The sequence below is a fragment of the Vidua chalybeata genome, chromosome 2 (genome assembly GCF_026979565.1).
Source record: "Vidua chalybeata isolate OUT-0048 chromosome 2, bVidCha1 merged haplotype, whole genome shotgun sequence".
Classification (NCBI taxonomy): domain Eukaryota; kingdom Metazoa; phylum Chordata; class Aves; order Passeriformes; family Viduidae; genus Vidua; species Vidua chalybeata.
The window spans coordinates 99,540,599-99,568,456 of NC_071531.1; the positions used below are offsets into that span (position 1 = coordinate 99,540,599).

The 27,858-nt window shown below is 42.1% G+C and overlaps 1 protein-coding gene across 1 annotated transcript; it reads left to right on the top strand.

Moving 5' to 3' along the window:
* Positions 1 to 2,327: 2,327 nt before the first annotated feature.
* Positions 2,328 to 25,007, top strand: RUBCNL (rubicon like autophagy enhancer). The gene is made up of 16 exons (XM_053935033.1): positions 2,328 to 2,351; positions 2,945 to 3,053; positions 5,126 to 5,234; positions 7,282 to 7,947; positions 12,355 to 12,440; positions 15,502 to 15,712; positions 16,591 to 16,695; positions 18,735 to 18,777; positions 19,135 to 19,267; positions 19,667 to 19,812; positions 20,541 to 20,605; positions 21,709 to 21,947; positions 22,717 to 22,778; positions 23,690 to 23,843; positions 23,962 to 24,052; positions 24,524 to 25,007. The coding sequence occupies exons 2-16, from the start codon at positions 2,982 to 2,984 to the stop codon at positions 24,634 to 24,636; spliced, it is 2,295 nt and encodes a 764-aa protein (XP_053791008.1). The 5' UTR covers positions 2,328 to 2,351; positions 2,945 to 2,981; the 3' UTR covers positions 24,637 to 25,007.
* The last annotated feature ends 2,851 nt before the right edge of the window (positions 25,008 to 27,858 follow it).

Below are 27,858 nucleotides of genomic sequence, written 5' to 3' on the forward strand. Positions count from 1 at the left end.
TGAGCTATTTTAGGTGTGATTAAAAATCCTTCTCTTCCTGATTACTTTCAGGCAGTTTGATGCAAACATTACAGAGTCAGGACTCTCCTGGGTTCCTGTCAGGAACAATGCCTTTAACATAAAATAAATAAACTATATTAGAGACACCTGGTAAATCTACTTTAGTTCCCTCCAGTATCCTTTTGTACCTCAAAGATCTCAGTGGTCTATACCCTGAAGTTTACAGGACATGTACTTCCATGCCTAAGATATGGAAAGTCAGAAGGTTCCTCTACAGAAGCCCATTGATGGGCTTTTAATCTGCTGTCTCTTTTAATCAGCTCCCAGCCTCTGGGTTTTGACATTCTGCTATAAGGTTTGGGACACATTTTTGCTGATGCTTTTTGTTTTGGTATATAAACCAGACAAAATAGATTGGGTTTGCCTCTTCCTAAGCCAGCGTGGGTGATACTTTTATTGGGGTGAGATGCCAGTTTGGTGCACCCTAGCTTTGTTGAGTTTCCACCTAATCAACTTTAAACAGTCTGACATTTCTTCCCCTTTTTCCTTGTCATTTTACATTTGTCCAGTTTTCCAATATTTCTGTTGGTGATATCTGCAAAAAGTGCTTTTAATCATATCTTGAGCAAAGGGTCTGATACAATACAAGGGTTCCTGGCAACACACACACACACACACACACACACACAAGATTATACAAGGAGTGCAGCAAGGAGGGGAAAAAAAGCACTAAGTGAACGTGAAAATGCTACCACAATTATTTTTTGGTATCATGTTGCTTTCAGACATATTTAGTGTTTTCCATTTGTATAACTCTTTTCCTGTAAAGATTTCAGAAAACTTTGTGGGAATAAAACACAAATTCCCTAGCACATCTTTTGCCAGGCTTTAGTAAAAACTACAAATAAATCTATAACCTTCCATTTTACTACCTGCCCTTTCCGACATTAATATGTCTCAAAAGTAGAATTTATATTTACAAATAATAATGTGAAATTACCATTCTGTATCTGGGACTTTGAAACTCACACCATAGGATAACATAGAATCATAGAATAGTTTCTGTTAGAAGGGACATTTAAAGGATATCTAATCAAACCTCCCTGGGATAAGCAGGGACATCTTCAATGAGATCAGGGTTGCTTAGAGCCCCACCTAGACTAAATTCAGGCAACTGTGCAGCGTGGCCAGTTCCTCCTAAGTTTCCACAGCCCATTTCCACTGTCCTATTTACTGGCTAAGTCATCATTTGTGCTTAAAAAGGAGATAATTACTCCAGAGCATCTGAAAGCCACACTTTCAGCTGCAGCTCTGTTTTGCATTCTATTTACTGCTTCTACTTATTTCTGCATGATACCATCTGGACTCTATCTCCTTCCCACTTCCTCATGATTTTAGATTTCCTAAGGTCCTGCAAATATTTTTTGCATTTTATGAACAATCAGCGTTTTTTTAGCTTCACAAATACAGCTCAGCATTCCTTCACTATTTTTAGCTCAGACTGACTACTAGGAGCTACAGCCTACTAGTTTTGAGCCTGCTAGGGCAGCTGACTCGTAGAACAGCCTGGCAGATGGCTCAATTCTTTTCCAAAAGCTCAGTGAGAATGGACCTGTCACTTCTAATCAGCCAGTTAGCAAGTCCTCAGATACAGCTGATTCTTGAGTTGTGTCTGCAAATGTTGCCTGGAAGCTTCACTGTACTCCACCCCATCTCATACCGACTGAGAGAACACCCTCCATTCACTCCCAGTTGACTCCTCTTGGGTTTGTTTGGTTGTCAGGTAGACTCTTCCATTTGGAAGGGACCTACGGTGATCACCTAGTCCAACTTCCTGAGTGACTGAGTACTGACAAGTTAAAGCATGTTGATACGGTCGTTGTCCAAATGCTTCTCAAATACGGACAGCCTTGGGACATTGATCAGCTCCAGGAACGCCGTTCCTCTCGGCAAAGAAACGGTCCCCAGTGTCCAGTGTAAACTTAAGGAGCAGCTTTGAACCATTCCCACGCGTCCTGTCGCTGAGCGAGAAGAGCTCAAACCCCCCCTCTCCACTTCCCCTCCTCAGGAAGCTGCAAAGGGAAACGAGGTCGCCGACCCTCAGCCTCCTTTTCTCCAAACCAGACAAGCGCAAAGCCTCCGCCTTACCCCTCGGCAACAGGTTTTTTGTTTAGATTTGTTCTGCATCGTTTGGTTTGAGCCCCGCCTCGGGAGGGAGGGTAGGCGGGCCGAGAGAAAGAGAGGGAGGGACGCGGAGCAGGCGGGAGGCGGAGGCAGCATCAGCAGCAGCATCAGCAGTATCGTCGGCGCGGCGGCCGGGCGGGCAGGAGGCGCTGGAGCCGCGGCCGCAGGTGGGAGCGGGGAAGCGCGGCCGGGCGGGAGAGCGGTCGGTGCCTGGCGGGGAGCGCGGCGCGCCCGCCTGGGGCGGCGAGGGATGCGGCGATCTCCCTCCGGGTTCAGCGCTTGCCGAGCCGTGATGGCAGCAGAGCCCTGCCGTGAGCAGGGCTGCGCGGCGTCCAGGGGACATCGCCGGCATTTGCCATCGCCGCTGCTTGCCCCTGCCCGGCACTCAGCGTAGGGGTGCAGCCTCTGCTGCAGAGCTGGAGCACGGAGCTCGCTGTTGCTCGCTCCGCTCCCTCTCTTCCTCCTTTTACAGCAAATTGTGAAGGACCACAGATCAATAATCTTCCTCTTAGGCATGTGGAAGGCGTTCCCGTTGTGTTAGTGAAAAAACAAACAGGCAAACAAACCCCCCGTCTCTGAGTTAGGCGCTTTTAAAAAGCACATTTCCATTGTTGCTGAGCTCTGCTTTTCGGTAAGCTTCTATAGGTATGCCAAGTCAGGACGGAAAACAGTTCAGATTATTAACTGTAGAGTCTGCAAAACAGATGGAGAAGAGCGGATAACTCAGTGGTGACTGTAATTCTCTCTCTATTGCTTCCAGGTACTTAACAACACTGAAAAATGAAAGCTTTTCCATCATGTCTCTCCATGCAGTAGCGCTCGCCAGCTTCAGCAGAACAGAAGTCTTCAAGCACCCTTGCTCTGAGAAGGTGAGGCAAGGGAGACCTCTGAATGGTGGCTCAGTGTGCTCGTTAGCTTCAGGGGTCTTGGTTCAAAAACCAGCGTTTCGTTTCAGTGGACGTAGTAAGTTATTTTTAAATGCTGGTTCAGATAACTTGGGAAACACAGTCGCAATATTGGAGGTGGGGGAAGAAGAGGCAGACTTATAGTTGGAAGATGTCGAATTGTCAGGGTGTTGTTTTTTTTTTTTCTGTTACGGCAGTGTGTTGTGCTTTCCATGTGCTTCTGTTGTTGTATTTCCTTATCACTGCTCTTTAATAGCTGCTTTAGCTGCCTTTTTTTTTTTTTTTTTTTTTGGTTATTGGAGGTGACAGTTCTGTGGCATTTTTTTTCCCTGTGATGTAGTTGAAATCGTAGCACCTGGAGAGTAAATGGAAATCGTACCTGAATTCTCAGACCATTCTGATAAGAACTGAGATGGGACCATTGTTTAAAAATCAAAGATGAAAGTCTTAAAACTCAGCACCCTTAACAGCTGTGCTAAAGTACTTGTATTTATCTTGCTGGGCAGTTGGGATACTTGCATCCTAAGAGGTAGAATCTGCTAATTGCTGAGAGTTTATTAATTGTATTGAAAACAATTTTGACCATATGATATTTATATGTATAAAGCCTGCTTACATGCCAGTTTCTCTAAAGAAGTACAGAGGGACAAAAAATAGAAAACACTAGCAGATACTGAAAAGAGTATTTTTTTAAGCACTGGCATAATCAAATGCTAAATATTTTAAATTCAACATACTATTTTTGGCTTGAAATGTTATTCTTCAGTTAAAAGGGAAATTCTCTGTGGGTTTTAATTTCTTCTGCTTTCCGTGAGTCTGAAGGGTATCTGGACAAGAGCTGTACTCTGAGTCACCTCACTGTTCCATGTAGGAAGTGTAGAGGTCAACAACCCGATGTGGCCGAGGATAGCACACCTTTAACTCCCTTCTCTTTTTATGGGATCACAGAGGTGGGAGGAGTCCTGGTCGTCCTTCAGTGTGCAGACATTCTCACTGATATGGGGGGAAGGCCCAACACCTTGGTTAAGTGCCTTTTAACGATGTGCATGTCAGAGCAGGACATCCCTTTCATTTCCCTGGTTTCTGTGATGTGATGTGCTCTGCAGGTCCATGACATACTTGAGGCAGCAGGGAGGTGGGGGGACAAATTTTAGGTCCTCATAAGGAATTTATGAGCTTAGGGAGGATACCTGTTGCTTTGCTGTCCTGAGTGTATTATAGTCTCATGCTGGAATTAGCCCCTGAGTATCTGCACTAAATTTCTTCCCTGGTTCAGCTTACACTGTTTTGATAGTATGGTAAATCCAGCTTTGAGGGTAGAAATACTGAATTGGAAGCATCATGACTGCAAAAAAGTGAAATGCTGATCTGATATAAACCTGCTCAGGCAGTTCAAATGCATTCAAAATTTTGGTCAGCTTATACTGGCAGGCTCCTATGTCAGGTCGAGTATTATCTATCTGTGTCACCTTTTGCATTATGCTGGGTCAGTCACGTTGCTGATATGAACCACAAATACTGTGTTCTATCAAATTAGGTGACATGACCACACTTGCTTCCAGTTCTTAGAGCTGGGAGATAATGCAGCACATGGACCAGATATTTGTGGAGCTGGATCTTCATAGATTTAGCTTATAACTTGTATACCTCTAAATAGGCCAGTGCTTCCAGATACAGATTGGTGGTTCTTTGAATTCTTTTCCACTCCATTGCTGTTGTTTTGGTAGATACACAGCATTTTGTCTCATTTATGCCTTATGCACATGTTTAATCTTCCTGCTGTGGAGAATTTCTTTTGGTCATCTGCCTTTTGGAGTGAAATGAGAGATGCAGAGCTGAGATGTGAGTGCTCTCTAGACAGTGCATGCTTCTGGGGAGATTTCCAGGCAGCCAGAAATGTTGGCAGTGGTTAGGTGACTGTCAGCAGGCTTCAGAAAAGTGTTCTTCCTGTTGGGATGATTGTGAGACTGAGGGTATCATTAGCAGAGTGCTGTTATCTTATAACCAAATTGTCTGCCTCTCTGTTCTCGTTATAGTTAAACCACGAAAGCCTAAAGGTGGCGTTCACTGACTCGGCGTGTTCTTCAAATCCCTCTGTGAGGATTAGCTGCCTTGCTCCAACACCTCAAATCTCTGTTCTCTCAGGTAATGCCAGTTTGTCCCAGATTGCCTCCCTCTGGGGAGCTTTGCTGGTGCTTGTAGTGCTAGCAAAAGCTATTGGTGTTTGTGTATACTAAACAAGTCTAGTTTGTTTGAAGAGGGTTCCTTGCTTATTGGTTTTGAGGGTGGTAGATCATCAAAATACATTATACAATTTGCAAGTATGGCTGTTTTTTGCCTTTTAATGGTAGTTTGGCCGTTTTAGTTAATACTGACACTTGTGTGTGAGGGTGGATCAGGTTGCCCAGAAAAGTTGTGGATGCCCCGTCCCTTTAAGTGTTCAAGGCAAGGTTGGATGGGACTCTCAACTGGAAGGTGTCTTCACCTACAGCAGGGGGGTTGGAGCTAAATGATCTTTCAGGCCCCTTTCAGCCCTTAAAGTTTTACAATTTTTTTATTATAACACTAAATGTTTTGCACGGAGAAGATGATGTTCGCAGCCCAAATTTAGGTATTCCTGTGCAATTGAAATGTCAGTAGTTACCAAAGTATCTTTCTTTCCCTGAAAAGTTTGAAATGTATTTGTTTGAAAGTCAGCTAGTTTTAATTTTCCCATTCCTGTCCTTATATTGCCATGGCTGGCTACCCTGGCAAGATGTTTGTTTGCAAGTGCAGCCAGTAAAGTGTGTAGTTTTGCTTCTATTTCTGCAAGAGCTTAGTCCTGGTAACTGGCAGGTGACTGATCCCTCTTACTGACATGCTCTGGCTGATTTTGACCTGGCTTTACTAGGATAGCTTTGCTAGCAGCTCTTGCAGTTTTGGTCATATGTGATGTTCTCAGATGTTTTTCAGCTTTTTCTTGATGAGCACTGGTCTTTATATGGACTTGCTGTTCCAAAATACATGGGGTTTTTTTGTTTTGGTTTTGATCCCTTCATTAGTAAACTTTCTTATCATGTTGTTTGCGTGCATGCAGGCTTCCATGGGAGAGACTCATGGAGAAGTTTACTGTTTTCCAATGAGATATGTCCAAGGAGAGCAACCTCTGGGCAAAGTCTGGAGTCTGCAAGACTTCCTGCTTTTTTCAGCAGCAGTGTTTAACAATCCTCGTGGTCCTAACTAGGAGTCCTAGAAATTATTCTTCTTGATTGTATCTATTCTTAGAATTTTACAACTGACTTATCTTATCCAAAGGTGATAGTTGTTAACTTCATTGTGTTGATATAGTCAATGGTTTCTTCTTGAACATAGACTTTGTGTCTAATCTCTGAATTACTTGGATTATGGCAGTTCCTCTGAGGCTTTTTTGTTTGTTTGCTTTTGGGTTTTTTGTTAGTTTTTTTCAAGGTATAGGACTTCAGTTTACTCTTCAAAAGCTACTGGTTGTGGTGCATGCTTCTGTGTCCTGCTAATGTTGCTATGTCTGCCACTAAAAGCAGTTTTTCCATTTTCTGTCGAACTAAGTTTTGCAGTAGATCACATAAGACCTTGGCAGTGCTTTTCATTCTTTCAGAGGCATTATAATGATCTTGGTGTGACAGAGCTAAGTTTGTTATGGTTTTGGCTAAGTGTTGCCACCCCATGAATAATGGACTGAAGTTTACTTTAGCCATTTCCAGTCTGACTGAACTGAAACACCACAAGCATGTTGACCTTGTATTACTGAGTGTATTTTTTGTTACTCTTTCTGCTCTATTGATCTTCCATGTGACTTACTATAATGTAATCTTCTCTCCTATTGACAATAGGATCAGTACCAGTAATAGTTTTGTTATCCTGTTGTGTAGAACAGTGATATTTTTGACCACACTGACAATCAGTCACCATTAAAGTCTTAGCTAATTGTGTTTGGATAGCAGCAGAATTCTTTACTGTTGGTTTATTACCTAGCCTTTATCAATGACAGAATTGCTTCCTGAGTGCAGGAAGCAAGAGCTTTCTTGCAGGAAGAGGCAGCAGGGAGTAGTGAGTGAATTCAGCTGTCCTGTCTTCTCACCTGTGTAAAAAATACTATGCATTTTATTCATGTTGTGTATTAACCTTTTCTTAGTATTGTTTCCTAACCTCTTGTTTTCTTCTAATTTCTGAACAGATGAATCTTCAAGGCCGGCAGTGATTGGACATGCTGGAAGTTTTGGATCATACCCAGGCAGTGCTGAAGCTATCAAAGACATTCTCATGTCTGTTTTAAATGCATCTGGTTTGAAGCCCTCTTTGGTGTTGGAGCAGAGCACAATGCAGGGAGCTGAGCATCTGGACAGTGATGCAGAGCAGTGGGAAGAAAGCAGCACTGGGGACAGCCATGATGACAGTGACAGTGATTCTGTGCATCACAACGCTGCCTGTACACAAACAGACATTCGGTTTACGAGGCCCCGGGCATGTTGGAACAACACAGACTGTGATTCCCCCAAACCTTCTCTGGATACTTTCCCTTGTCCCCGTTATACTGATGGAGATCCTGCTGCTTCCTCCTTGAATGGTTTTGCTCTTTCAAGCGTGTCCCCCCTGAAGCGTGACTGCTTTACCCAGGTGACGTTAACAGGAGGCACCGTCACATCCGCTGTTGTGCATTCTGGAAAAGAATCTTGTACCTCCCCTGAAAGAGACTTGGCTTTCACAAGGTTGCTTTCAGATTCAACTGTTGGTAAAGCAGATCTAGTGCAATACCCTCATGCTGTGGAGCCTGTACCTCTCAGCAGCCGTGACGGTGATTCTCCCAGTGGCCTTTCCCAGTCAGAGGCAGTCAATCCAACAGGTAACTTTACAGCTGCATTTTTGTTTTAAGATCTCTGTAAAGAGGTGTAATTGAAGTGGGCCTTATTTATGGAGATTGCAAATAAGATAGATGCTGTCATTCAAAATAGGAGAGAGGGGAGAAAGAGCATAAAAACCAAGGAGAACCTGATAGCTGTTGGTAAAATGGGAGGTACTCATGCTTTTGCAGGAGGCATCTCTCAGGATGCAGAAATGCTTCTGTAATATACAACTGTAGATAAAACATAGAAATTGCTGAGCTGTGAGAAATGTAAAACGTCCACTGGATGAGCTTTCTACCAGCTTTATTTTGTCTTCACTGTTACCCTTTTCCCAATAGCAGATAGCATGTGTCTGGGCATTGGGTAGTGATTCATTGGTGTGTGTGGGGTTATGTTGGGTTTGGCAGCTGCTGGAGGAGGGGAGTCCTTGGATTCTGGGGTTTTAGAGGCAGGGAATTATCATACAGTTTATTATGACTAAATTGGCTTGTTCTGGAGGAGGACTGTTTTTCCTTTTCCCCTTTCCAAGTGCACCTGAAGTCTTGGAGACACAAACCCCTATTTGATGTAGAACGGGTTCTTTATACCTTTCACCAGTTTCCAGCCGTATGGATAATCCCACGTGTTGTCTGTGAAGAGGGCTGCTAGCAGAGGGTGCCCTTTGAGCAGAGTGCCTTCTGTCTCTGCAGTGTCAGGGTGCTCTGGGCAGTGTAGACCTGTAGGTGAGGAGCTGTTCAGTGGGAAAGTTCAGCACGTGTCCCTGAGATGGCTGGGGGAGCAGCTTGCCTGGCCTTGGGACTGTGTGTGCCTCCATGAGGTGTGCCAGCCTTCCTGGGCTGCAGGCTGGGGTCCCTGCCCTTTGGCTGAGGCAGCTGAACAGTCCCCTCCTGTTTAACACCTAATATTGACAGGAGCAGCCTTTGGTACAGCAAGATGAAGCATTTTGATTTTGTTTATAAAGGGTGTTAGTGGCATCTAAGGACTCTAATTTAGGGCCACAAAGGTGTTCAGATGGATGGAGCACCTCTCCTATGAAGACAGACAGACCTGGGGTTGTTCAGCTTGGAGAAGGCTCCAGGGAGACCTTGTAGCAGTCCTCCAGTACTTAGAGGGGGTCTTAGGAAAAAATAGGAAGGGCGATCATCTATTAGGAAGAAATCTTTTACCATGAGGGTGCTGAGGCACTGACACAGGTTGCTCAGGGTAGTTGTGGATGCCCCATCCCTTTAAGTGTTCAAGGCCAGGTTGGATGGGGTCGTGACCAACCTGGTCTAGTGAGTGATCTTCGAGCAACCTGGTGTAATGGAAGGTGTCCCTGCTCGTGGCAAGGGGTTTGGAACAAGGTGATATTTAAGGTCCATTCCAATCAAAACTCCTCTCTGATTCTGTGATGATAATTATAAGCTTCAGAAAAATGTTGCAGCTGAGGTCTCATTTTTCTACCGGAATAAAGGCAAAGAGCAGGGAGTGTTCATCCTGCCTTTGTATTATAAAAGAATAATACAAAGTCTAGGTTTTGTTGGTTTGTTTCGATTTGGGTTTTTTCTTCTCCCTTTGGTCAGTAGTACTCCTAACAGTGGCACTCCACTGACCTCCACTTGCAGTTTCTGATCCTTTCTAGCTATTCACCCAGGACTCCTCCAAGGTCTAAGTTGGCAGCAAGGTCTCAAACAGGCACGTGCCATTGCAGGACTGTGTGCTCTTAGTAACACCTCTGTCATCTGGGACAGGCTGTTGTCATCAGTTAGTATGTGACGATTATGGCTGCTTCCTTCTGCTGGGTGTTGCGTTGGCTCCGTGCCTTCGAGAAGTGCCCGTCAGGGAGAAGGAAACCGCACCCAGCAGTTGGGGCTGGCTGAGGCCAGTCACACGTGTTTGGGGAGCTGGGTCTGGAAAACACAGCCCAGGCTCTTGGGGTCAGCAGGGACTGCGAGGCACGTGCAGAGGAACAAATCCATCGTGCGTGACTCGACCTTCTGGCACGAGTCGGATGTGTCACAAGCTTGTGTTGGGGCAGTAGTGCTGCTGGCTCTCCAGAAAACAAAGGGAGAAAGGAATGTGGCAGCCAGGTGACTGAAGAAGAGCATCCTTGATTTTACTAAAAAATACTCCTCATAGGAAGCAGGATCCTGTTAGACACTTCACAATGTGATATGTTCGGTCTGCCTTAGATTCAGGCCTTTTCTGTACAAAGTGAAAACTTCTGTGTTTCTTCATTCCTTGATGCTTTTAACCATTAACTCGCTACTGGGTAGCTTGGGTAATGAGGTCTCATTCTCTCCTGTACTGTCCAGTACTATGAGGATGTGAAAAGTGAATAGTAAAATGAAAAAGAAGAAATATAATGCCTAATTTGAGGGCAGGAATTGCACAATAGGATTTCCTGACTTGCTGTCTTAGAGATGATGGTTTCTCACAGGAGAATTGCTGAGGATGCACAAGATACAAGAAAACTATGTAATATCACTTAAATCAGAATAATTTCTTTTTTTCAGTGGAATTTAATTTTTGTTTAGTGAGATTTTCTGCTGGTCCCCTGACATTCCTACTAGGCCTTGTTCGTATGTTCGAGGCCACCAGAGAATGGCCCACATTCAACTTTTTGAAAAGGCTCTGTCACTGGTAATGAAGAGTTCATGACTGAGTTTAGTCTTTTCTGGGGGCTTTGTTGTGGCTGGTGTGTCACTGAGTTCACAGACTTGTTCTTGCTTTTAACCTCTATGTACATCAAGGTCATTTCCTTCTCTGGCTCTTATGGCTCTTTCTGCAGCAGCAGTTGCCTCCAGGCAACAGTGCTCAGGAGCAGAAGGGCAACCAGATAACTTTTCTGCCTCAGACCCAGAGTTGCATCCCATTTGCTTGATGTGCTGGGCTCCTTCCCTGTGCTTTTTTTACATTCTCTTTACTTAAAGATGCAAGTGGGATGCAAGAGGTAAGCAAAGGAGAGAGCTCCCATTAGATTTCAAAATTATATTTAAGATGAATTGGGTATTATGTTTTATACAGAAAGGAATAATTTTCCCATTTCCTTATTTCTGCTAATTATTTTTAGTTTAGAGAGTAATATTTGTTACCTTAACTGACGAGAATTTAGTCTCTTATCAAGCTATAGAGCTTACCTAGGAAGATGAATCATCAGGTAGGTATGAAAATAACTTAATTAGGCCATTAAATGTGTTTTGAAAAGTCACATTGTCAGCCTTTCTGTTTTTCCTTCATGGTGTACACAATGGAGGTATTAATAATTCTTACAAAAGCTCTCCATCTGTGTCGCCCTGCTTGAGCACAGTGTTGACTTTACAGCCTGATGTCATCGATGCTCAGGGCAGCGTAACGTGGTTTCTCTAAGTATGGCAATATAAATAATCCAAGCTAGGCCTGAGAGTCAGTGTCCCTTAGTTGGAGAAAAGTTTTACATAAATTATGATAATATTTTGTGGGAGCTCTTTAGCATGTGGCTTTAAAACCAATTTAGGAAGGGTATTTTCTAAAAAAATAAAAAGCCATTGATTAAGCTGTGCTATTTGCAAAGGGTTTAAATGGTGTCTGTGTGGTGGCCCTTTTCCACCAAATACGGCTTGTTTTATCCTGTAAACATCATGAGGGTGAAACAGAAACTCTGTTAGCTCAAGGCCCAAGAAGAGGTAGTAAGCCCCAGTAAAAACCTGATGTGTGCTCTGCTGTACAGTCAAAAGTTCTTATTGGGGGAAAAGAGATAAAATTTATTTTACATACTCATCAGAGACTACCAGGAGAACAAAACTGCAGTTCTGGGAAGCAAGGAATACTGTGGCTAATTGCATAGTTGGACATGCTGCCATTCAGTATGGGTTGCATTTGGAAGCAGGAGGGAGATTTCCTCGGGGTATGGAAACATAATGGCAAAATGTTTTCCAAACTTAATGTTTCCAAACACAATGCCAGCAGTGATATGGGGAATCTTTTAAGGCCATTGCATCTCTCTGCATGCCCAGACAGCAGTGGGATTTGTGTTTCTTCTGGCAACTGTGAATGAGCAGAGTGCAGAGTTAGCTGGTTGTGTCTGTATTGCCAGCTGCAGAGCATCCTTGCAAATCCAGCCTTAGGTTCTGTTTGTGGTTGTCCCCAGCAGCTCAGGCTGTAGCTTGGAGAGAACTGGTGTGGGAGTGCAGTGCTGCTGTCACAGCACAGTATTTAAACTGTGTTTCTCTGGTAGTTGATGTTCATGCTTCAGGTTGCCAGAATAGGTCAAATGCCAGCGTGCTTCTCACATTTTTCTCCTCCTTGGCTTCTAACACAGCTTCCAGCCCTAGTGGTGTTCAGTTTTGGGGAAAAAAAGTCTTGCTTTGCTTTCTGGAAGTTCCAGCATGCACTGCGGGAGCTGCAGAGAAAGAAGTAACTAATAAAAGTTCTTATTATACCCTCAGGTTCTAATTCTCCTTTGAATATAAGTGCTATACCCTTGAATCGTTCATTGCAGGACGTCTGCATGCTTCCAGAGGATGTGGAAAAGGTGAGAACAGCAAGCACTATAATAATAATGTTTTTTACGTTTTATTGTGGCAAAACCAAATGACGAGAGGTGTTTCTCAATAAAAGAACTTCCTGATAGATGTACTAATCTTTACAAATACTCTATTTTCCCTCTTCCTGCCTCTGTGAGTGAACCTACAAACATAAAATGCCTATTTCATAATTTGTCTTCTACTCTTGACCCATTAATTAAACATTTTATTTATTTTAAATAATGGAAATATATACAGGAAAAATGTATGTTTCTGCTTTTCATTCCATCATTTCCCCACACATTCCTTGAAAGCAAACTTTAACATTAGTAATTTTAAAGGTATATTAGAATATGTTACATAGAAGTTGCTGCAGCTGCATGCATATGTATGAGATTTACCTCATGCTTTTACTATCAAACGATGGGGAGAGGATGGGTTTTTTTTTGTGTGTGCTGATGACAAGCATGTGAGATTTGTTATCAAAGAATTACAGTATGAATACCAAGCACAGCAACTCTAAGAGCTGCAGTTTCTCATAAGGGCCTCAAACAGTCTTAGATATGTTGCCAGATAGGCAGTCCACTCAAGCCTATAAACAGAGCTAAAGCCATCACACAAAACTCTGTGTGCTAAATGCTAATCTTTTCCAACAGTGGAAAAAGAGGGGTTAATGGATTGCAATGAGTAGGATTTAATATAAAAGAACTTTAAAAATGTGCCTAGAAAAGGAGATTTTTTTTTGCTGGACTGTGTGCATGTGGTCCCATGTCCTGGGCCCCAGAGGTAAACATCATCTTTGTGCACAACACTTGTTTTACCAGAGTAGCAAGTTCTGCCTTTGGTTTGAAGCTCTCAATATCTATAAGGTGCATTTCAAACAACAAAACCCACTCAATAAATCACACACCAAAACTCAACGAACTTGAACTAGCTTTTTGTGGTTTTTTTTATGAAAGGTGTTTCAGAAAGGAGACAATGTTTCTCCATCTGTAATGTGGGACCTAAAACAAAAGTAATTTGTTTTCAGACACCAGGAGACCAGTGAGAAGGTATCTGGGTTAGAAACCACAATCTGAGTGTTGAGTGAGGCAAGATCTTATCAGCTACTACTACTGTGCAGAGATTGGGGGCTGATGTGATTACAAGTTAAAAGATAGCAAGAGCTCAGTCCATTATGAGTAAGGCTGCCTTTAAATCCAACCAAACAAAAATCCACTAAACTTCAAATACTTTTAGTTTGTGGAATAATCTCTTTCAACTTTAGGATTGAAAGTTAAGGTACATGTGGTGTCAGTAGGTCCTGAAGTTGTAGTTGTGTGCCAGGAAGGAAATGGGTCAGATAATCTTAAAGGGGCTGTCCACTGATGTTAGTGGGAAATGAGAAGGTTGGTGTGTCACAGCTGAGTTGGGTCTGTTTCGTAGAGTGAGGGAGCTATCAGTAGGCAGAGCTGAAAGCTGATAGTCATGCTGAGTGCAGGAGTTCGTGTTCTGTTTCATGCTTTTGCAATGCAGCTCTCTCAGATACACTCATAATTGCTTTTATCAGCAGGGTATGCTGATAGGCTGTGTTCTGCCACTAACTTGAGACTTTTTGTATCTTCAAAGTAGGAGATATCTCTCAAAAGGAAAAAAGGCTTTTAAATTATTTCTTTGCTAATGGTAAGATAGCAAACTCCTGGACTCCTAAAGTTCACTGAAAGTTGAACTCTGGGGGAAAACTGTGCATCAAGCAAGTAATATTAATTAGTGGTGGGAAAAAGATAAGTCTCTCCAAACACCCACAGGGATTTGGGTGCACTCTAATGCTGAGATTCATCTTGTCTATGTGTATTTGTCTGTGAGCAGTAAGAAAGCTGTGCTGTCTGTTGTGCTTCTTAAGATTTAGCTATTCCTAAACACTGATGTCTTTCTTCATGGTTCCCATACAAGTTGAGGGGATGTCATAAATACTGATGTCAAGTGGTACAATTTTCTGAACATAAGCCACTTTTATAAAGCTTTAATTATCCTGCAGTTAAGAATCTCTAGCCTTGGATACTGACATAGCTTTTTAGATGTAAGTTTAGGTTTGCACATGGCTGTTGAGGGGAGAGAGTATCCTGGGTATCTCTGGGTTACCACCGTGGTGCCTGAGTACAACTATCTCTCCATGATGTATCCACTTTTGAGCTGAGACTGGTGTGGGACCTGTGCCCAGGCCATCAGCAGTAGCTCAGGTAGGGCTGGTGGGATGCTCTGTTAGACCTCTGAAAGCAAGGGATACCACAGTGATGTTAGGATAGGAGCCCCAGGTGTGTGTGTGTCTCAGTGGTCCCTTTTCCCAGAGAATGGGTGACCAGGGCAGGCAAAATGGCAAGAGACATCACAAGGAAGTGTTGTCTGATTTGGAAATCCTACAGTGAAGCTTTGGAACAGCTACCTTTTATTTAAGGCAGTGGGAAGCCCAGGGGAGCCAGATTCCCATTTTTACCACAGACTTTCTATGTAGCCTTGAGCTGGCCATGTAAGCTATCTCACTGCATATTCCCCACCTCACTGCCCTAACTCTTAACACACGAAAACATTTTACTATCTCCTGTACTTCCCACCACCTGAAGATCTACACTCCATTCAAAACTTGCCACTTCTGGCCCCCTCCAGCTAGCATGTGTGCAAAACTGCTTGTACACATTATCTTGAAATTAAATCATGTTAAATAAGTTACTTGGATGCACACTTGCATACTAAATAATGCAATGTAACTAGAAGACTGCACCTCTGAAATGCATACATATACACCAGTTAGTCATGTAATCAAGTTCATTTTTATCTAATTCGTGGGTAAGATAAAAGTAGATTGTATATTATAATCAAGGGTGAGACAATTATCTAGGCAGTTGCCTTTTGCATATTGTTCCTGAATTGCCCTTGGACTGTTTTTTTTTGAGTTTAAATAAAAGGTCAGACAGGTTTACATTTTTATTTATAGAGTTGAAAAAGTATGGGGGGGAAATGATACATTTTACTTCATCTTAACTAAATATCAGATATGCTGTGTACTAATGAGCGTTCCAATCTTGTGTCCAGGAAAATGCACACTTTTTTGTCGCAGATATGATTATAGCATCACTAGAAAAAATGAAATGTAATATCCTAAGCCAACAACAAGCAGAGTCTTGGAGTATGGAGGAAACAAGTGGATCAGATGGCAGCTATCACACTGACTCAGAGTTGTCTTCTTACCCTGGCGTGAAGAAGTCTGATTCTTCTGTTACCTCTTCAGACAGTGGTTATGAAGGCAAGTTACTTAATCTAGAATGTAACCTTGTCTGAAAGCCTTTGCTTATGTGCAGGAAAATACCAAACAAATTGGGACGTTGCTTGGAACCAAAGCCTCTGTTACCTTCTTTGAGTCGCTAGAGAGCTGGGTCCATTGAGGATCATTATGCCACAAGTGTTTTCCTGTGGGTCCCATACTTCCTTTTGGATGATCACACACCTATGTTTTATTAATTATAATTATTTTTTACATTAAAATGAAAATGTAGGGTTAAATGCCACAAGCCAAGCGTGACTCTCCATGGAGCATGCCTGTAGCTGGCTGTTTTTCTCTCTCTGCTTAATTTTTTTTTTTTTTTTTTTGGTAGTATTTGCAGCTTGGATCTTTCCTTCTGTGTTTGTTTCTGCAGTATGCAGATGAGGCTGTCCAATTGGTTTGAGTGAGACTCCCCGGAGTATTCATTCACATATAGTTTAAGGCAAGATAATAAATACTCGTGGCATTGTTATGCTTGAGTCAGCACATGCATTTTTAAGTAGATTTTAGTCTCTTGAGTAGTGCAGATCTTAGTGATGAATCATGAGTCTAAAGTCTAAATGACATAAATTCTGTGGAAAAATGAATAGTGTTCTTGGACATGAAAAGGGGAGAGACCACTGGCAATATAAAAGATTTGGGTTTACCTCTACGAGATTCTGGCTGAGAAACTGAGGGACATACTGTATGACAGACTCCCAAGAACTGGCCTGCTCTGTGTATGTATAAAAACAATTGAAATTGCTCTGTAAATGCAGTTTGTGTGCTAAGTTTTGGCAAGTGATGAAAAACGTAAACATAATTGCAGCTACTTATAAATGCTCGAAAAGTTTAACTGATCTTGTCCTTGTCTTGGGCAGGCTGTGCTTTGCTGCCTGTCAGCTCCCCAGTGCACCTACCATCACATCATGAGGTTACCAGATTTCATTGCCACAGTGACTCAGAGGATGAATATGTAATTATTGGTAAGGCTTTAGAATTGTAACTGCAGAAACAGATATATTGTTCAGTTGAATCTATTCCATTGTTTGGAAATTCTCTTGATTTAGTAGATATTATTGTAGGAGAAATAACACGAGAAAATGGAAACAATTATGTATGTGTAGCTCCTTATTAGAACACATGCAGAAATAGCAGACTGCTGCAGGATTTCCTTTCTAGGAAATAATATCTTTGCTAGTTTGAGAGTGTGGTGAGCTGACCCTGACTGGACACCAAGTGATCACCTAACTGCTCTGTCACTTCTTTTTTCCACTGGAGAGAAAACATAACAAAAGGCTTTTGGGTTGGATAAGGACAGGAACACATCACTCACCAAAAACTGTCACAGACAAAACAGTCAACATGGGGAAATTAATTTATTGCCAATCAAATCTGAGTAGGGTAATGAGAAATTAAATCAAATTTTAAAGCACCTTCCCTTCCACCTCTCCCTTCTTCCTGGGCTAAACTTCACTTCCAATTTCTCTACCTCTTGGGGCTTCCCACACATCCTGTAAGGAGCGTGCTGCAGCATGGGCTTCTTCCTTCTAGGTCACAGTCTCCTTCAGGCATCTTCCAGCCCCAGCCTGGGCTCTTCCACATGCTGCAGGTGGATCTCTGCTCCCCCATTAATCCCCATGGGCTGCAGGGGCACAGCTGCCTCACCATGGTCTGCAGGAGGAGCTGCAGGGGAATCCCAGCTCTGGCTCCTGGAGCACCTCCTGCCCCTTCTTCTCCACTGACCTCGGTGTCTGCAGAGCTGCTCCTCTCACATATTCTCACACCTCTCTCCAGCTGCAGCTGTGCAGGGTTTTTTTCCCTCCCATTTTGATTCTGTTATCCCACAGGTGCTACCACCATGGTTACGGGCTCAGCCTTGGCCCTGTGGTGTGTCCATTCTGGAGCTGTCTGGCATTGGCTCTCAGATATGGGAGAAGCTTCTGGCAGCTTCTCACAGAAGCCACTACCATAGCCCCTCCTGCTACCAAAATCTTTCCATGCAAACCCAACAGAGGGACTGAAATTATGTCCAAGGATTAAACCAAAGGAATGTGCATGGAGAAAGTGTGAAACTGGCACAACCTCAGTCAGCTATAGCAGCATTATTTGAGAGAATTTAGGACATGATAATTTCCTAATGAAACAGATTGATTCAGTTTTAGGCAGCCTCTCCCTCTGCTTCAGGACTAGAGCAGAATGTCTCTGTTCTCTTATATGTGCTCTGCTTCTCTTTAGGACATCCCAAGTTTCATTTGGTTTGCTTCTGGCTTTTACACATACAGAAATAGAAACCATTGGTTGCCTGTGCAACTTTTAAGCTTTGTTTTATCTTCTCCTGATAACAAATGGATTTTTATTGTTCTCTTTGGTTTTAGAGATTTATTTTTTTTCTCTCATCTTTCCCTGATCTACAAATGAAGAACACACTCCCAAAAGACTGCATTCCTAGTAGCAAGAGTTACTTTGAGATTTGTCTTGAGAGCAATGAGCATGGTTAAAATGAATGCTATCAATGTGAACACCTTGTTGGCATAAGCATATTGTGTCTATGTAAACATAATGAAGTGTGTCCTTTGGTTGCATTCATCTCACCTGTTACTAACATGTTTATAGCATTAACTGGTATGTTTGTGATTGGTGTCTCCAAACATCTGTTAGTGTCCAAAAAAGCTAGTCTGGCCTCTCTTGGCTCTATGCTGTTGAGTGACTTCTGTCTGGACCTTGACCAGCATGCACTTAGTCTCTCTTTACCTTTTCAGTTCTTGAAAGCAGGCTGATGGTGGTGATAGGATGCAAAGGGAATATTCTTCATCACTTCAGAGATATGCAGAGGAAATAAGACTCCTTATGCCTGTTTTACAACCAGGGCTGAGGTTATTTCCCACATCCAGGAAGGGTGTTGGAAAGATGAATATATTTGAAACTGACAGTGTGGTAACACAGAAAGTATTTTTAAAATAGTGCTGAGTAAGAGATGCTTTGTTTCTTAAATGGCTTGATAAAATTTTCTCCTTTACTGCAGAACTTGAAGACCTTGAAAATCTGTCTGTTGTCCCTGATAAAAGGTATGTATCTTTACTATAATAGCTCCATGGCTCTGCCTTTTCTGCTGGAGCAGCTTTCTGATGGTTCTTCTGGCTGGGGCAGGGAAAGTTGTGGGAGTGGTAAATTGGGCCCTCTCAAGGAAGGGGAAGGAATGCTGCTTGACAGCAAATGTCTCTGGTGCTTGGCTTAGCAGTGTTTCTCTGGTCTCCTAGTCTTGCTGGAGGGTGGTGTCTGTGGCTCTTTGAGGGCCTGGGGGTATCAAAGAAAGAGGGTAGGAATGAAGGAATGGGAGAAAACTTTCCAGGGGTGCAGAAAAGGCAGTGGAGATGCTGATAACATGCTGCTATTTTTCACTGACAGTATTCCTTACCTTTCAGATCATCTTTTGAACCAGGCAGCAATTCTGCTGAAGCAACAGCCCAGGAGTTGTGCAGAGCTTTCAGAAAATACTGGTTGCAGACAGACTCTGCAGTTCAGCTGTCTGGTTGCCTGAGCTCATCTAAGCAGAGAGTGAGTCTGATCTGAAAACAATGAGCTCTTTATTCAGTTCCTCAAATAATCATGGTCTCACTGCAGCTGCTTCACTGCTAGGAAAAGGAGGAAGCTACATTAAAAAAAGAAAAAAGAAAACAAATGAGTGCTTACAGTTTATGAGTTCACTTGATCTAAATTTTTAGAAAACGTCTTCCCTCTTCAGCAGTTTTCAGCACATTAAAACATGTGGTTGTGAACAATCAGGATATGCTTTCTTCTGGGACTGATATGAAGGAGTTTGAGGGGGAATTACATGCAGGTGAAAACTGAACTTTAAAATACCGGAGTATAAAGGGAGATAAACATCTCCTATAGCATTTAACATATGTCCAGTTGATGGGCTGGTTATCTTCATGAGCTTGTCTTTCCCAATAGTCTGTGCTGAAAGAAGAGATTCCAAGAGAACTTGAGTCCAGTTTGAATCTGGCTGAAGAGATAAAGATCATATCCAAGTTGAGAGGATCTTCTGGCTGGTCCCCACCAAGATCACAGATTATATTTAATATTCATCCTTCAGTCAAGTAAGTTTTGAGGGATCTGAGCATTGCCATTTAGTATAGCATGGGGAAAGCTGATGGAAGGAGCTTGGGTGATTAACAGATCTAGTGCATGTGCAGATGACCTGTGAGCAGGTCTAGCACAGCCTTCTGCAGTGTCTGTCACCAGCCTCACTAGAAAACAGATGGCCTCTTTTTCCCTCTCTTGGCACATCCTGATTAACACAGCATGTGCAATTTTCCATGTGATAATACATGTCCTCTTTGGTGTTATAGTGGCAGTGTACTTAGCTCCTGAAAATTTCATTTTGTGACACTACCTGGATAATATCCTTGCCTTTCCCTGCTGTCCTGCTAGTATTTTATGGATAGCTGGTTTTCAGAAAGTGGGAGGAGGCAGCAGGTCATGTGTGAGGAAATAGCTGTCTCACCCTGTCTCAAATGCTGTGAAGACAGTAAGCAAACTGCCTGTTCCCTGTGTTGCTGCAGGTACAGTTGCTTTTTCAGTTGCAAATGTAGATTTCCCCTCTTCAAACCCTGTAATACTGATGCTACCTTAAGAAATGGAAAATAATTTAGTTCTTTCAAGAAGTGTTACAGAATCTCCCTTCTTCCTGTGAAGGAGTAGGAGTCAGCTCCTGAGGTGGATGTTCTCCCTGGTGCCAGTGTTAGCTCTTTTGCCCTTTTGAAGAATATTAATTAAAACTGTCTTTTGGGTGCTGAATGATCTAAGTATTTGCCTCTGTATACAGGAGAGATGCAGTGGTGGCTGCTCAAAACTTCACATGTGTTGGTTGTGGAACCCCGGTAGAAAGCAGTAAGTATTACCAAAACTGACAAGAAACTCCTAATAGGTGCAGTACTTATACTGCAATCAGTACTGTAATCAGACTATAATCCTCACCAACACACATGTACCACAATTTTTAAATTGTGTAAGCTAGAAGGAAAATCTCATTGTTGGATGTGCCTGCAATAGTAAAACAGACAGTGGGATTTTTCTGGTGTCTGGAATTTTTCATACAATACTTGATAGATGTCCTTCTCTTAAACAACAAAAATTCATAACAGTCAGCCACAAAACAGAAAGAAACCTATTAAAAAAAAAAAAAAAAAAAAAAAAAGAAATAAAGAAGTCAAGCTTCCAGGCTTGAAAGTGCTGGTTTTGCATAGTCCAGTTGTTTCTTTTAATAATTCTTTCCCTGTGCCAATTTAGACATTGCCAAAAGTCTCTTTCTGGAGACTGTATGCAAGCATATGGAATCTGTGGTTTTGTTCTTTTGGGGTGTCTTTTTAAAACCTTTTGTTTCTTTAGATCTTGATGACAAAACCCTTCTTGTTTTTTTAATTCCTGTTACTTTGTGAGAACTGCTTGAAAGCACAATGATTTACAGAACTGACAAACAGACCTTACCTAAGAAATCTTTGAAGCGGCGCTCTGGGTCAGCTCACAGGAGCAACATTGTGGTGTCCTGTCAAGTATCAACAATCTATAATGGCATATTAATTTGAGCAAATAGGAGATGCTGTAATAGCTGAGAAAACGCCCACAAACTTCTTGATGTGAAAAAGTATTGCACAAACATGACTCCAAAATTGGTGGAAGTATTTTTGTTGTGTATTTTACCCGGTGTTTCTTTTGTGCTAAAGGAACAGGGGTTTTTCTAAGATCTTATGTTGATAATTATAATCAGTTGAACAAATATGGAAATGAGGAAAGCTTTCTGTTCGAATGCCAAGTACAAACCTTGTACATTTGTTCACCACAAAAATAAAACCCTCTGCTATAAAGAACAAAAAAAAATCCCTTTCCCTTCATTCTACTAGATCTGAGTTATTTAGACAGACTAGGCATACAGACAAGAGTTATGTCCCAGAAGTTTTTAAAATACTCAGAGTTTCATTGCTGTCTGCTTGCAGAATATATCAGGAGACTCCGCTATTGTGACTACCTGGGGAAGTACTTCTGTGACTGCTGCCACAGCTATGCCCAGTCTTCTATTCCTGCCCGAATACTTTCAAAGTGGGATTTCAAAAAATACTATGTATGCAACTTCTCCAAACACCTACTGGACAGCATATGGCAGCACCCCATTTTCAATGTGTTGTGTATTAACAAAACCCTCTACACGAAAAGTAAAGAAATGGACAGGGTCAGGGTAAGTGTGCCTTTTCTTTATTAGGAATTTCTGGGTCTGAGACTTTCAGGAAAAAGTTCTTAGGGCAGGATGTCCTGTGTGTGTATGTAGTAAGGAGGAGGGTTGTTTTTTTCTGATTTATCCCATCACCACTTCTGGGACTTGCCCTCTTTTCCCTCAGGTGAAGGGAGCAAATTGGCATTTCCAACCTATGCCAGAGGTCTTCTTAGCCCTGTTTTCTTTGGGAGGTGTTTCCTTAGTGGTTTCCAGTTTTAGTGCATATAAGGGAATTGGTCTCCAGCAGTAAATATTTACATCTTCCTGGCTTTTGGTGGTTGGAAAGTTCTGTAATTGTGGAATGACTCCTTAATTTTGTGTGCCATTAGGGGAAACATCCTTGGTTTATGTAAGAGCTGTACCTCCTACACTTCAGCAAGAATGTTCTGCTGAAGACTACAAATAGGCATGTGTTCCCTTCTTGGCTGAGGAGTTTACCTGGCTTACGTGTTCTTACACATGTGTGGGTCTAGCATGCATCAAGACCTGCAGTCATTTTTGGCATTAGGACTTGCTTCACTCGTCAGGGAATAAAAATAACCTTTGCCTGCCTTTGGCTTTCATGCATTAGAAAATCCATTTGTTTAATACTATGCTAAGTCCCTTTTTTTAGGTGTGGATTGGTGTGCTTGCAAGGGTTGCTAACTCAAATAGTGGTGTTCCTCGCTTAGGAATATATAAAAGCAATGCTTTTGATTTAAAAACAGCTTTGTTTCTCTCCTCCATCTTTTAGGAGGCGCAAGAACAACTTTTCCATTTAAAAAAGCTTTTGAAAACATGCAGGTTTGCTGAAAGGTATGGACTGTGATTATGCATGACAAATAGCTTAGTAAAATGTATGTGATGTGCTTATAGAGCCTTCTTCTCTAGAGACACTTGGGTGCAGTTTTAAATAAGTTGATATGATCATTAGAGAACTCTAATAAAATAACTGCCTTCTATTGCACTGCAAATGTTGAGAGAAGTGCAAGTTTTATGTGGTAGCTGTTTGTTGTAATATAGTTTGGTTTTAAATGTTAGTGACTTCAGTTAGGTGTGTATTTTTTCCTGTTCTGTTTCTCCTAGGTTCTCACTCCTTCTTAAAATGTCAAAGATAATTCTCTCTCTGAGAATATTTGTCTTTTAAAAATATGTTGGCTTTTTTAATTAACAAGTGTGTTCCTTGAGTGTTTAAAGATTTCTTCCAGAAATCTGTCATAATGCTCAATTCAATTTTATAAAAATATTCAAATGAAAGTAGTAGTAAGCAGAAGTGATAAAGACCAGTAGCTCTATTTCCAGTGTTCATCTGCTCAGCACAAATACAATTTCACCCAATAGTGACCTGTGCAGGATAAAATCCCTCAAAGTCTTCTTTGCAAAGCAAATAAATAAGTCTGGCTTATTTTATTAGATACTATATGGGATTTTGCCTATTGTTCCTCAGGTAGGAGAGAGCCCTTTACACATTATTTAAGGATTGCTGTGGTAACTGTGTATGGCAACTCCAAAGCCTGAGAAATGCATGTTTAAAGCAGATAGTTTATTCTAAATCCCAAACCTTCCAATTTTTATTAAAGTGAGCTCAAATTGGGAGGGGAGGTAGATAGCAGGAACTTGCTTTGTATAATCCCCATGTGACTAGAGAAGTGAAAGATGCTTATTCTGGAAATACACTTGAAAAACAACTTTTTGTAGCTTTCATTGGGTTTTATTTCTCTTCGCAGTGTACTGAAAGAATTTGAACAGGTTCCCAGCCATCTGACAGAAGAGCTGCATCTCTTCTCACTGGATGATCTGGTGAAGATCAAACGAGGGCAGTTACTGCCCCTTCTTAAAGATATTCTGAAGAGCTCCACCTCTCATGTAGATGGCTGTGAGGTAAGGAAAAAACAGGGCTTTTAGTGTCCTTGCAGCTGCTACTGTAAGGAAATATCCCTGCTGCCATTCCCAAATAATTTTTTTCTTAGATTTAAATTGAACCCTTTTGCTGTTGTAGCTCTGTCAAGCGAAGGGGTTTATCTGTGAATTCTGTCAGAGCACAGACCTGCTCTTTCCGTATCAGACTGCCAAATGTAAAAGGTGCCCAGGTATGTTCCAGACTGAATGTTTTTCTTTCTTTCTTGGGGGAATTTTGGTGTATAAAACCATTTAGACATATTTTAAATGTTGAGAACTAGCTTCACTGAAAGCATGCATATTTGAAAACCTGCATGTGTATTTGGAAGCCATGGACAGTATGTATCCTCGAAAACCAGCCTGTGGCAGCTGTTTTGTTTCAGTGGATTCAGAGAGCAAAACCAGGCATTTGCCTGACCATGATTATGCTTGCAGAGGGAGGCTATTTTTGGGGTCTAGGCATGAGAGAGCTGTTTTATCAGATCTTGCCAGCATTCAGTGTAAATTATTACAGTGGTGGTGGTTGTCCCAGCCTTGCACTGCTTCTGTTTACATTTGTGTTGATATGTACATTATAGAACACCATTCAAGGAACACAACTATTGATTAATTTTTTTAATTCTATTTTTTGTCTCTAAATGCTACTCTGTATGTATAAACAGAGTGCAAAACGTGCTTTCACAAAGCATGCTTCAAATCTGGAGGCTGCCCCAAATGTCTGCGGATCTCAGCTCGGAGGACTCTTTCAGAAACTCCATCACTGGTGCCTCAGTGAAACTGGATTCCTCTGACTGCTGACTTTAGAAGATGATCAGAGCCAAATCTTCAGATGCATGATTAAGTGTTAAATAATGTTGTTTTAGACATTACTGTTTTTAATGCACGTCTCCTTTATGGGGGGTAAAATTAAAAAAAGTAGGAAAACAAAAAACAAACATCAACTTCATTATCGTCATTGAAAACTTACCGTGTGGGAGTTTCATCTTAATGGTGACAGACTGGATGTTAAATTTTCAGGCTGCCTTTTGTTGCTGTGTTTTGTCCTTGGGTGTAAGATTTTTAATACTGTATTTTTTAATGTAAAAATGATTCATCTCTGTAATTCTGCAGATAATGTATAGATAGTAAATGAGCGTTGGAAGTCTTTGCCTGTGTTCGATTTTGGAATTGGGGAAAATGTGGTGAAGTACAAAATCATTCTCTGAAAAGCTCTACAATAAATAGAAAAGACTTGTCTGCAAGTTTTAGGCAGATGTTAATCTGAAATTGTTATGGCAAATGCTTATTGTGAACCAGTGAATTTTAAGTTTCTTTTAAACACATCAATTCAACAGCCTGTGGTGACTTAACTTGGCCTGCTGCTAGGTGCTCTTCACACTTCACCCAGCTGCTCTCTCACCTCATTCCTCAAGAGGACAGAGGGAGAAAAGAAGATGGAAGAGCTCACAGGCTGAGATACAGACAAGGAGATCACTTGCTAGCTACTGTCATGGGTGAAAAAAAGCCCCGAATTGGAGAAAATTAAATGCATTCTAAATTAGAAGTTGAGTAGGATGGTGAAAAGCAAAGACTAAACCAATAATTTTCCCTTACCTCACCCATTTTCCAGGCTGAACTTTGCATCTTCATGCCCAATTTTTCTACCTTATAGCCTGCCCCAAGTGGTGCAAGGCAGATGGGGAATTGGGGTTGCTGTCAGTCCATAACTGCTCCTTTCTTCTACTCCTGCCTCTTCACACTTTTCCCTTTCTCCAGTGTGGATCCTTCCCTTGGGCTGCAATCTTTTAGGACAAACCTGCTCCTGTACAGGCTCTCCAGGAAGATGTAGTTCCTTCAGGAAATATTCATGTGCTCCAGTGAGGAGGTCCTTTCCATGGACTGCAGGGGAATCTGTGCTCTGCTGCCTAAAGCACCTCTTCCTTTTCTTTTTTCACTAACCTTGGTGTTTTTGTTGCTGTTTCTCATGCTCTTTCTTTTTAGCAGTATCATCTTGGCTGAGGTGCTCAGCCCTGTTCGGCGCTGTGTCCATCAGAGCTGGCTGGAAGCAGCTGTCTCTGGCATGGGGCAGTCCTGGCCTCTTCACACTCAGGCCACCATGCAGTCACCCAGTGCCACCTCCACCAGCTACTCCACTCTAAAATTTTCTTTCCAGAGCACTTAGAAATGTGAGGAGAGACAGTGAGTGATGAGGAGAGATGCTCCTGTTTAAATCCACCCTCACACTTGCAGATGGAGTCCTTGCCTGAAGGTGAAGTGCTGGAAATTGAAAGCAGCTTTCTTTTCCTGCCTGGTTGGTTCCTTCTAATGAAGCCCTTGCCTTCAGAAAGGTAGAGCAGCTGCTCAAACCTGTAAAACCATTATTCTGTTAGTGCTATGAAGTACCAATGAACAGAGAAATCCCAGGAGCTGAAAGTACAAATCAGCATTCTGATCTCTCCAGTGGTGTGCTGTTAGTATTTTGAATTTTTTGTTCTCATTTTGTGCCTTTTTTTCTTGCTCTCCTTATCTGTTTGCTCCACCTTTTAGCAAGGAAAGGATCTGCTACCTGGGACTGTATGAGTTCACCTCCACATTAATGTTTACAGTACTGCTAAGCTCACTAACACTTCCACTAATCTTTTTTTTTTTTTTCTGTGATCAAAAATAGCTTACCTACTTTCTGCTCTGAAGCAAGATTAGCATTTCTTACACAAGATCACCAATGCAGGGTAAGATGTGGTGAGAAAGAGCCTGCTTTTGCAGCTGACTGTATTTAATGTTATGCAAGAGTAAATTCTCATTTAAGTTGGGTGCACAACTAACTGAATCACATGGCCTTGCTTGCAGGGATTTTGTGCTTATGAAGGGGTAGACGTGAATGATCCTTCTGTGGGATAACCTGCAGGGCAGCTGAGTATGTCTTTTTCACTATTCATTAGTTTAGAAGAGCTGATCTGGTTTCTGGCTGTGCTTTTCATGAATGTTCAAGTCTCACTAAGCAGTAGCAGTGCACAGGAAGGGGGGGGTGTTGAACAAGTTTTGTGCATCAAGTGCTGATCCGTCACATCCGCTCACTTCAGTCCAGGTCTGCACAGAGCCGGTGCAGCTTATCCTCACTAATTATTGCTATGTACCACAGCACAGGTTGCAGCAAGAGCAGATCCTCGATGAGTTGGTAAAGCTGGAAAGCAAAAGGCCTGAGAGGATCAACATGCTTATAGGCCAGGTAAAACTGGTTAAAATGTTCTACTGCTGAAGCTAAAGTAAGGAGGAGTAAGTTGTAAGATGCCAGCAGGTTGGCCCAGAGTTGGAAGAAGTAACTATTTTCTGTGTTTGAAGGGATACTGCAACTGACTGTTGGGTCTGGAGGAGGGTCATAACAAATCCACATTCTTGTGTGCTGGTGTTAGCACAGGACAGCACAGGAACACATAGGCTGTTCACCCTGAATGTCGTCTCTGGTGAGAAGCAAGGCACAGGTGACTAGACCTGTAAACACAAGGTTTTCTCAGCATTGCTGAGGTGAGAGTGTTTTTTATCAGCTGCTAACCTAGGATAGCATAAAGCAACCGTCATGAAACTGAAAGCATGATGACTTCTGTCTACAAACCCTCTAAATGGCTTCAGGGTGTAGCCAAGTCCTTCGAATCTAGTTTGAGACTCATTAAGCTTCTCAGACGTAAGATACCATGCTCTTCCTGAGCATATCTCTATGGGTAAGTATTGAGTTTGGTCATTTCTGAGGCTAAAGCAGATGATAAGGCATATGAAGAAAAAGAATTTAAGAAACAAAAGCTATATGGCTACAGTGAACTTCTTTGCAGGAAGTAAAATCCTGCAGTCCTTATATGTGTAAGCTCTGAATTCTTTGATAGGAGTAGACATAAAAGGGTTAGGAAAACCTACTAAGGAGTTAGGCCAGTTCAAAATAAGCTGCCTATTAGCTAGAGAGCTGAACATGTTTCATAGAGGAGAGTTGCAAGAGACCTGATTCTTCAGCCTTGGAAAGGGACTTGTC

What these genes read in the sequence shown, in the direction of transcription:
- RUBCNL (XM_053935033.1), top strand. Translation starts at nt 2,982, where the DNA reads ATGTCTCTCCATGCAGTAGCGCTCGCCAGCTTCAGCAGAACAGAAGTC. An exon ending in AGAGGCAGTCAATCCAACAG is followed by an intron (nt 7,948 to 12,354) that starts GTAACTTTACAG and finishes TTATACCCTCAG; the next exon opens with GTTCTAATTCTCCTTTGAAT. An exon ending in TGAGCTCATCTAAGCAGAGA is followed by an intron (nt 19,268 to 19,666) that starts GTGAGTCTGATC and finishes CTTTCCCAATAG; the next exon opens with TCTGTGCTGAAAGAAGAGAT.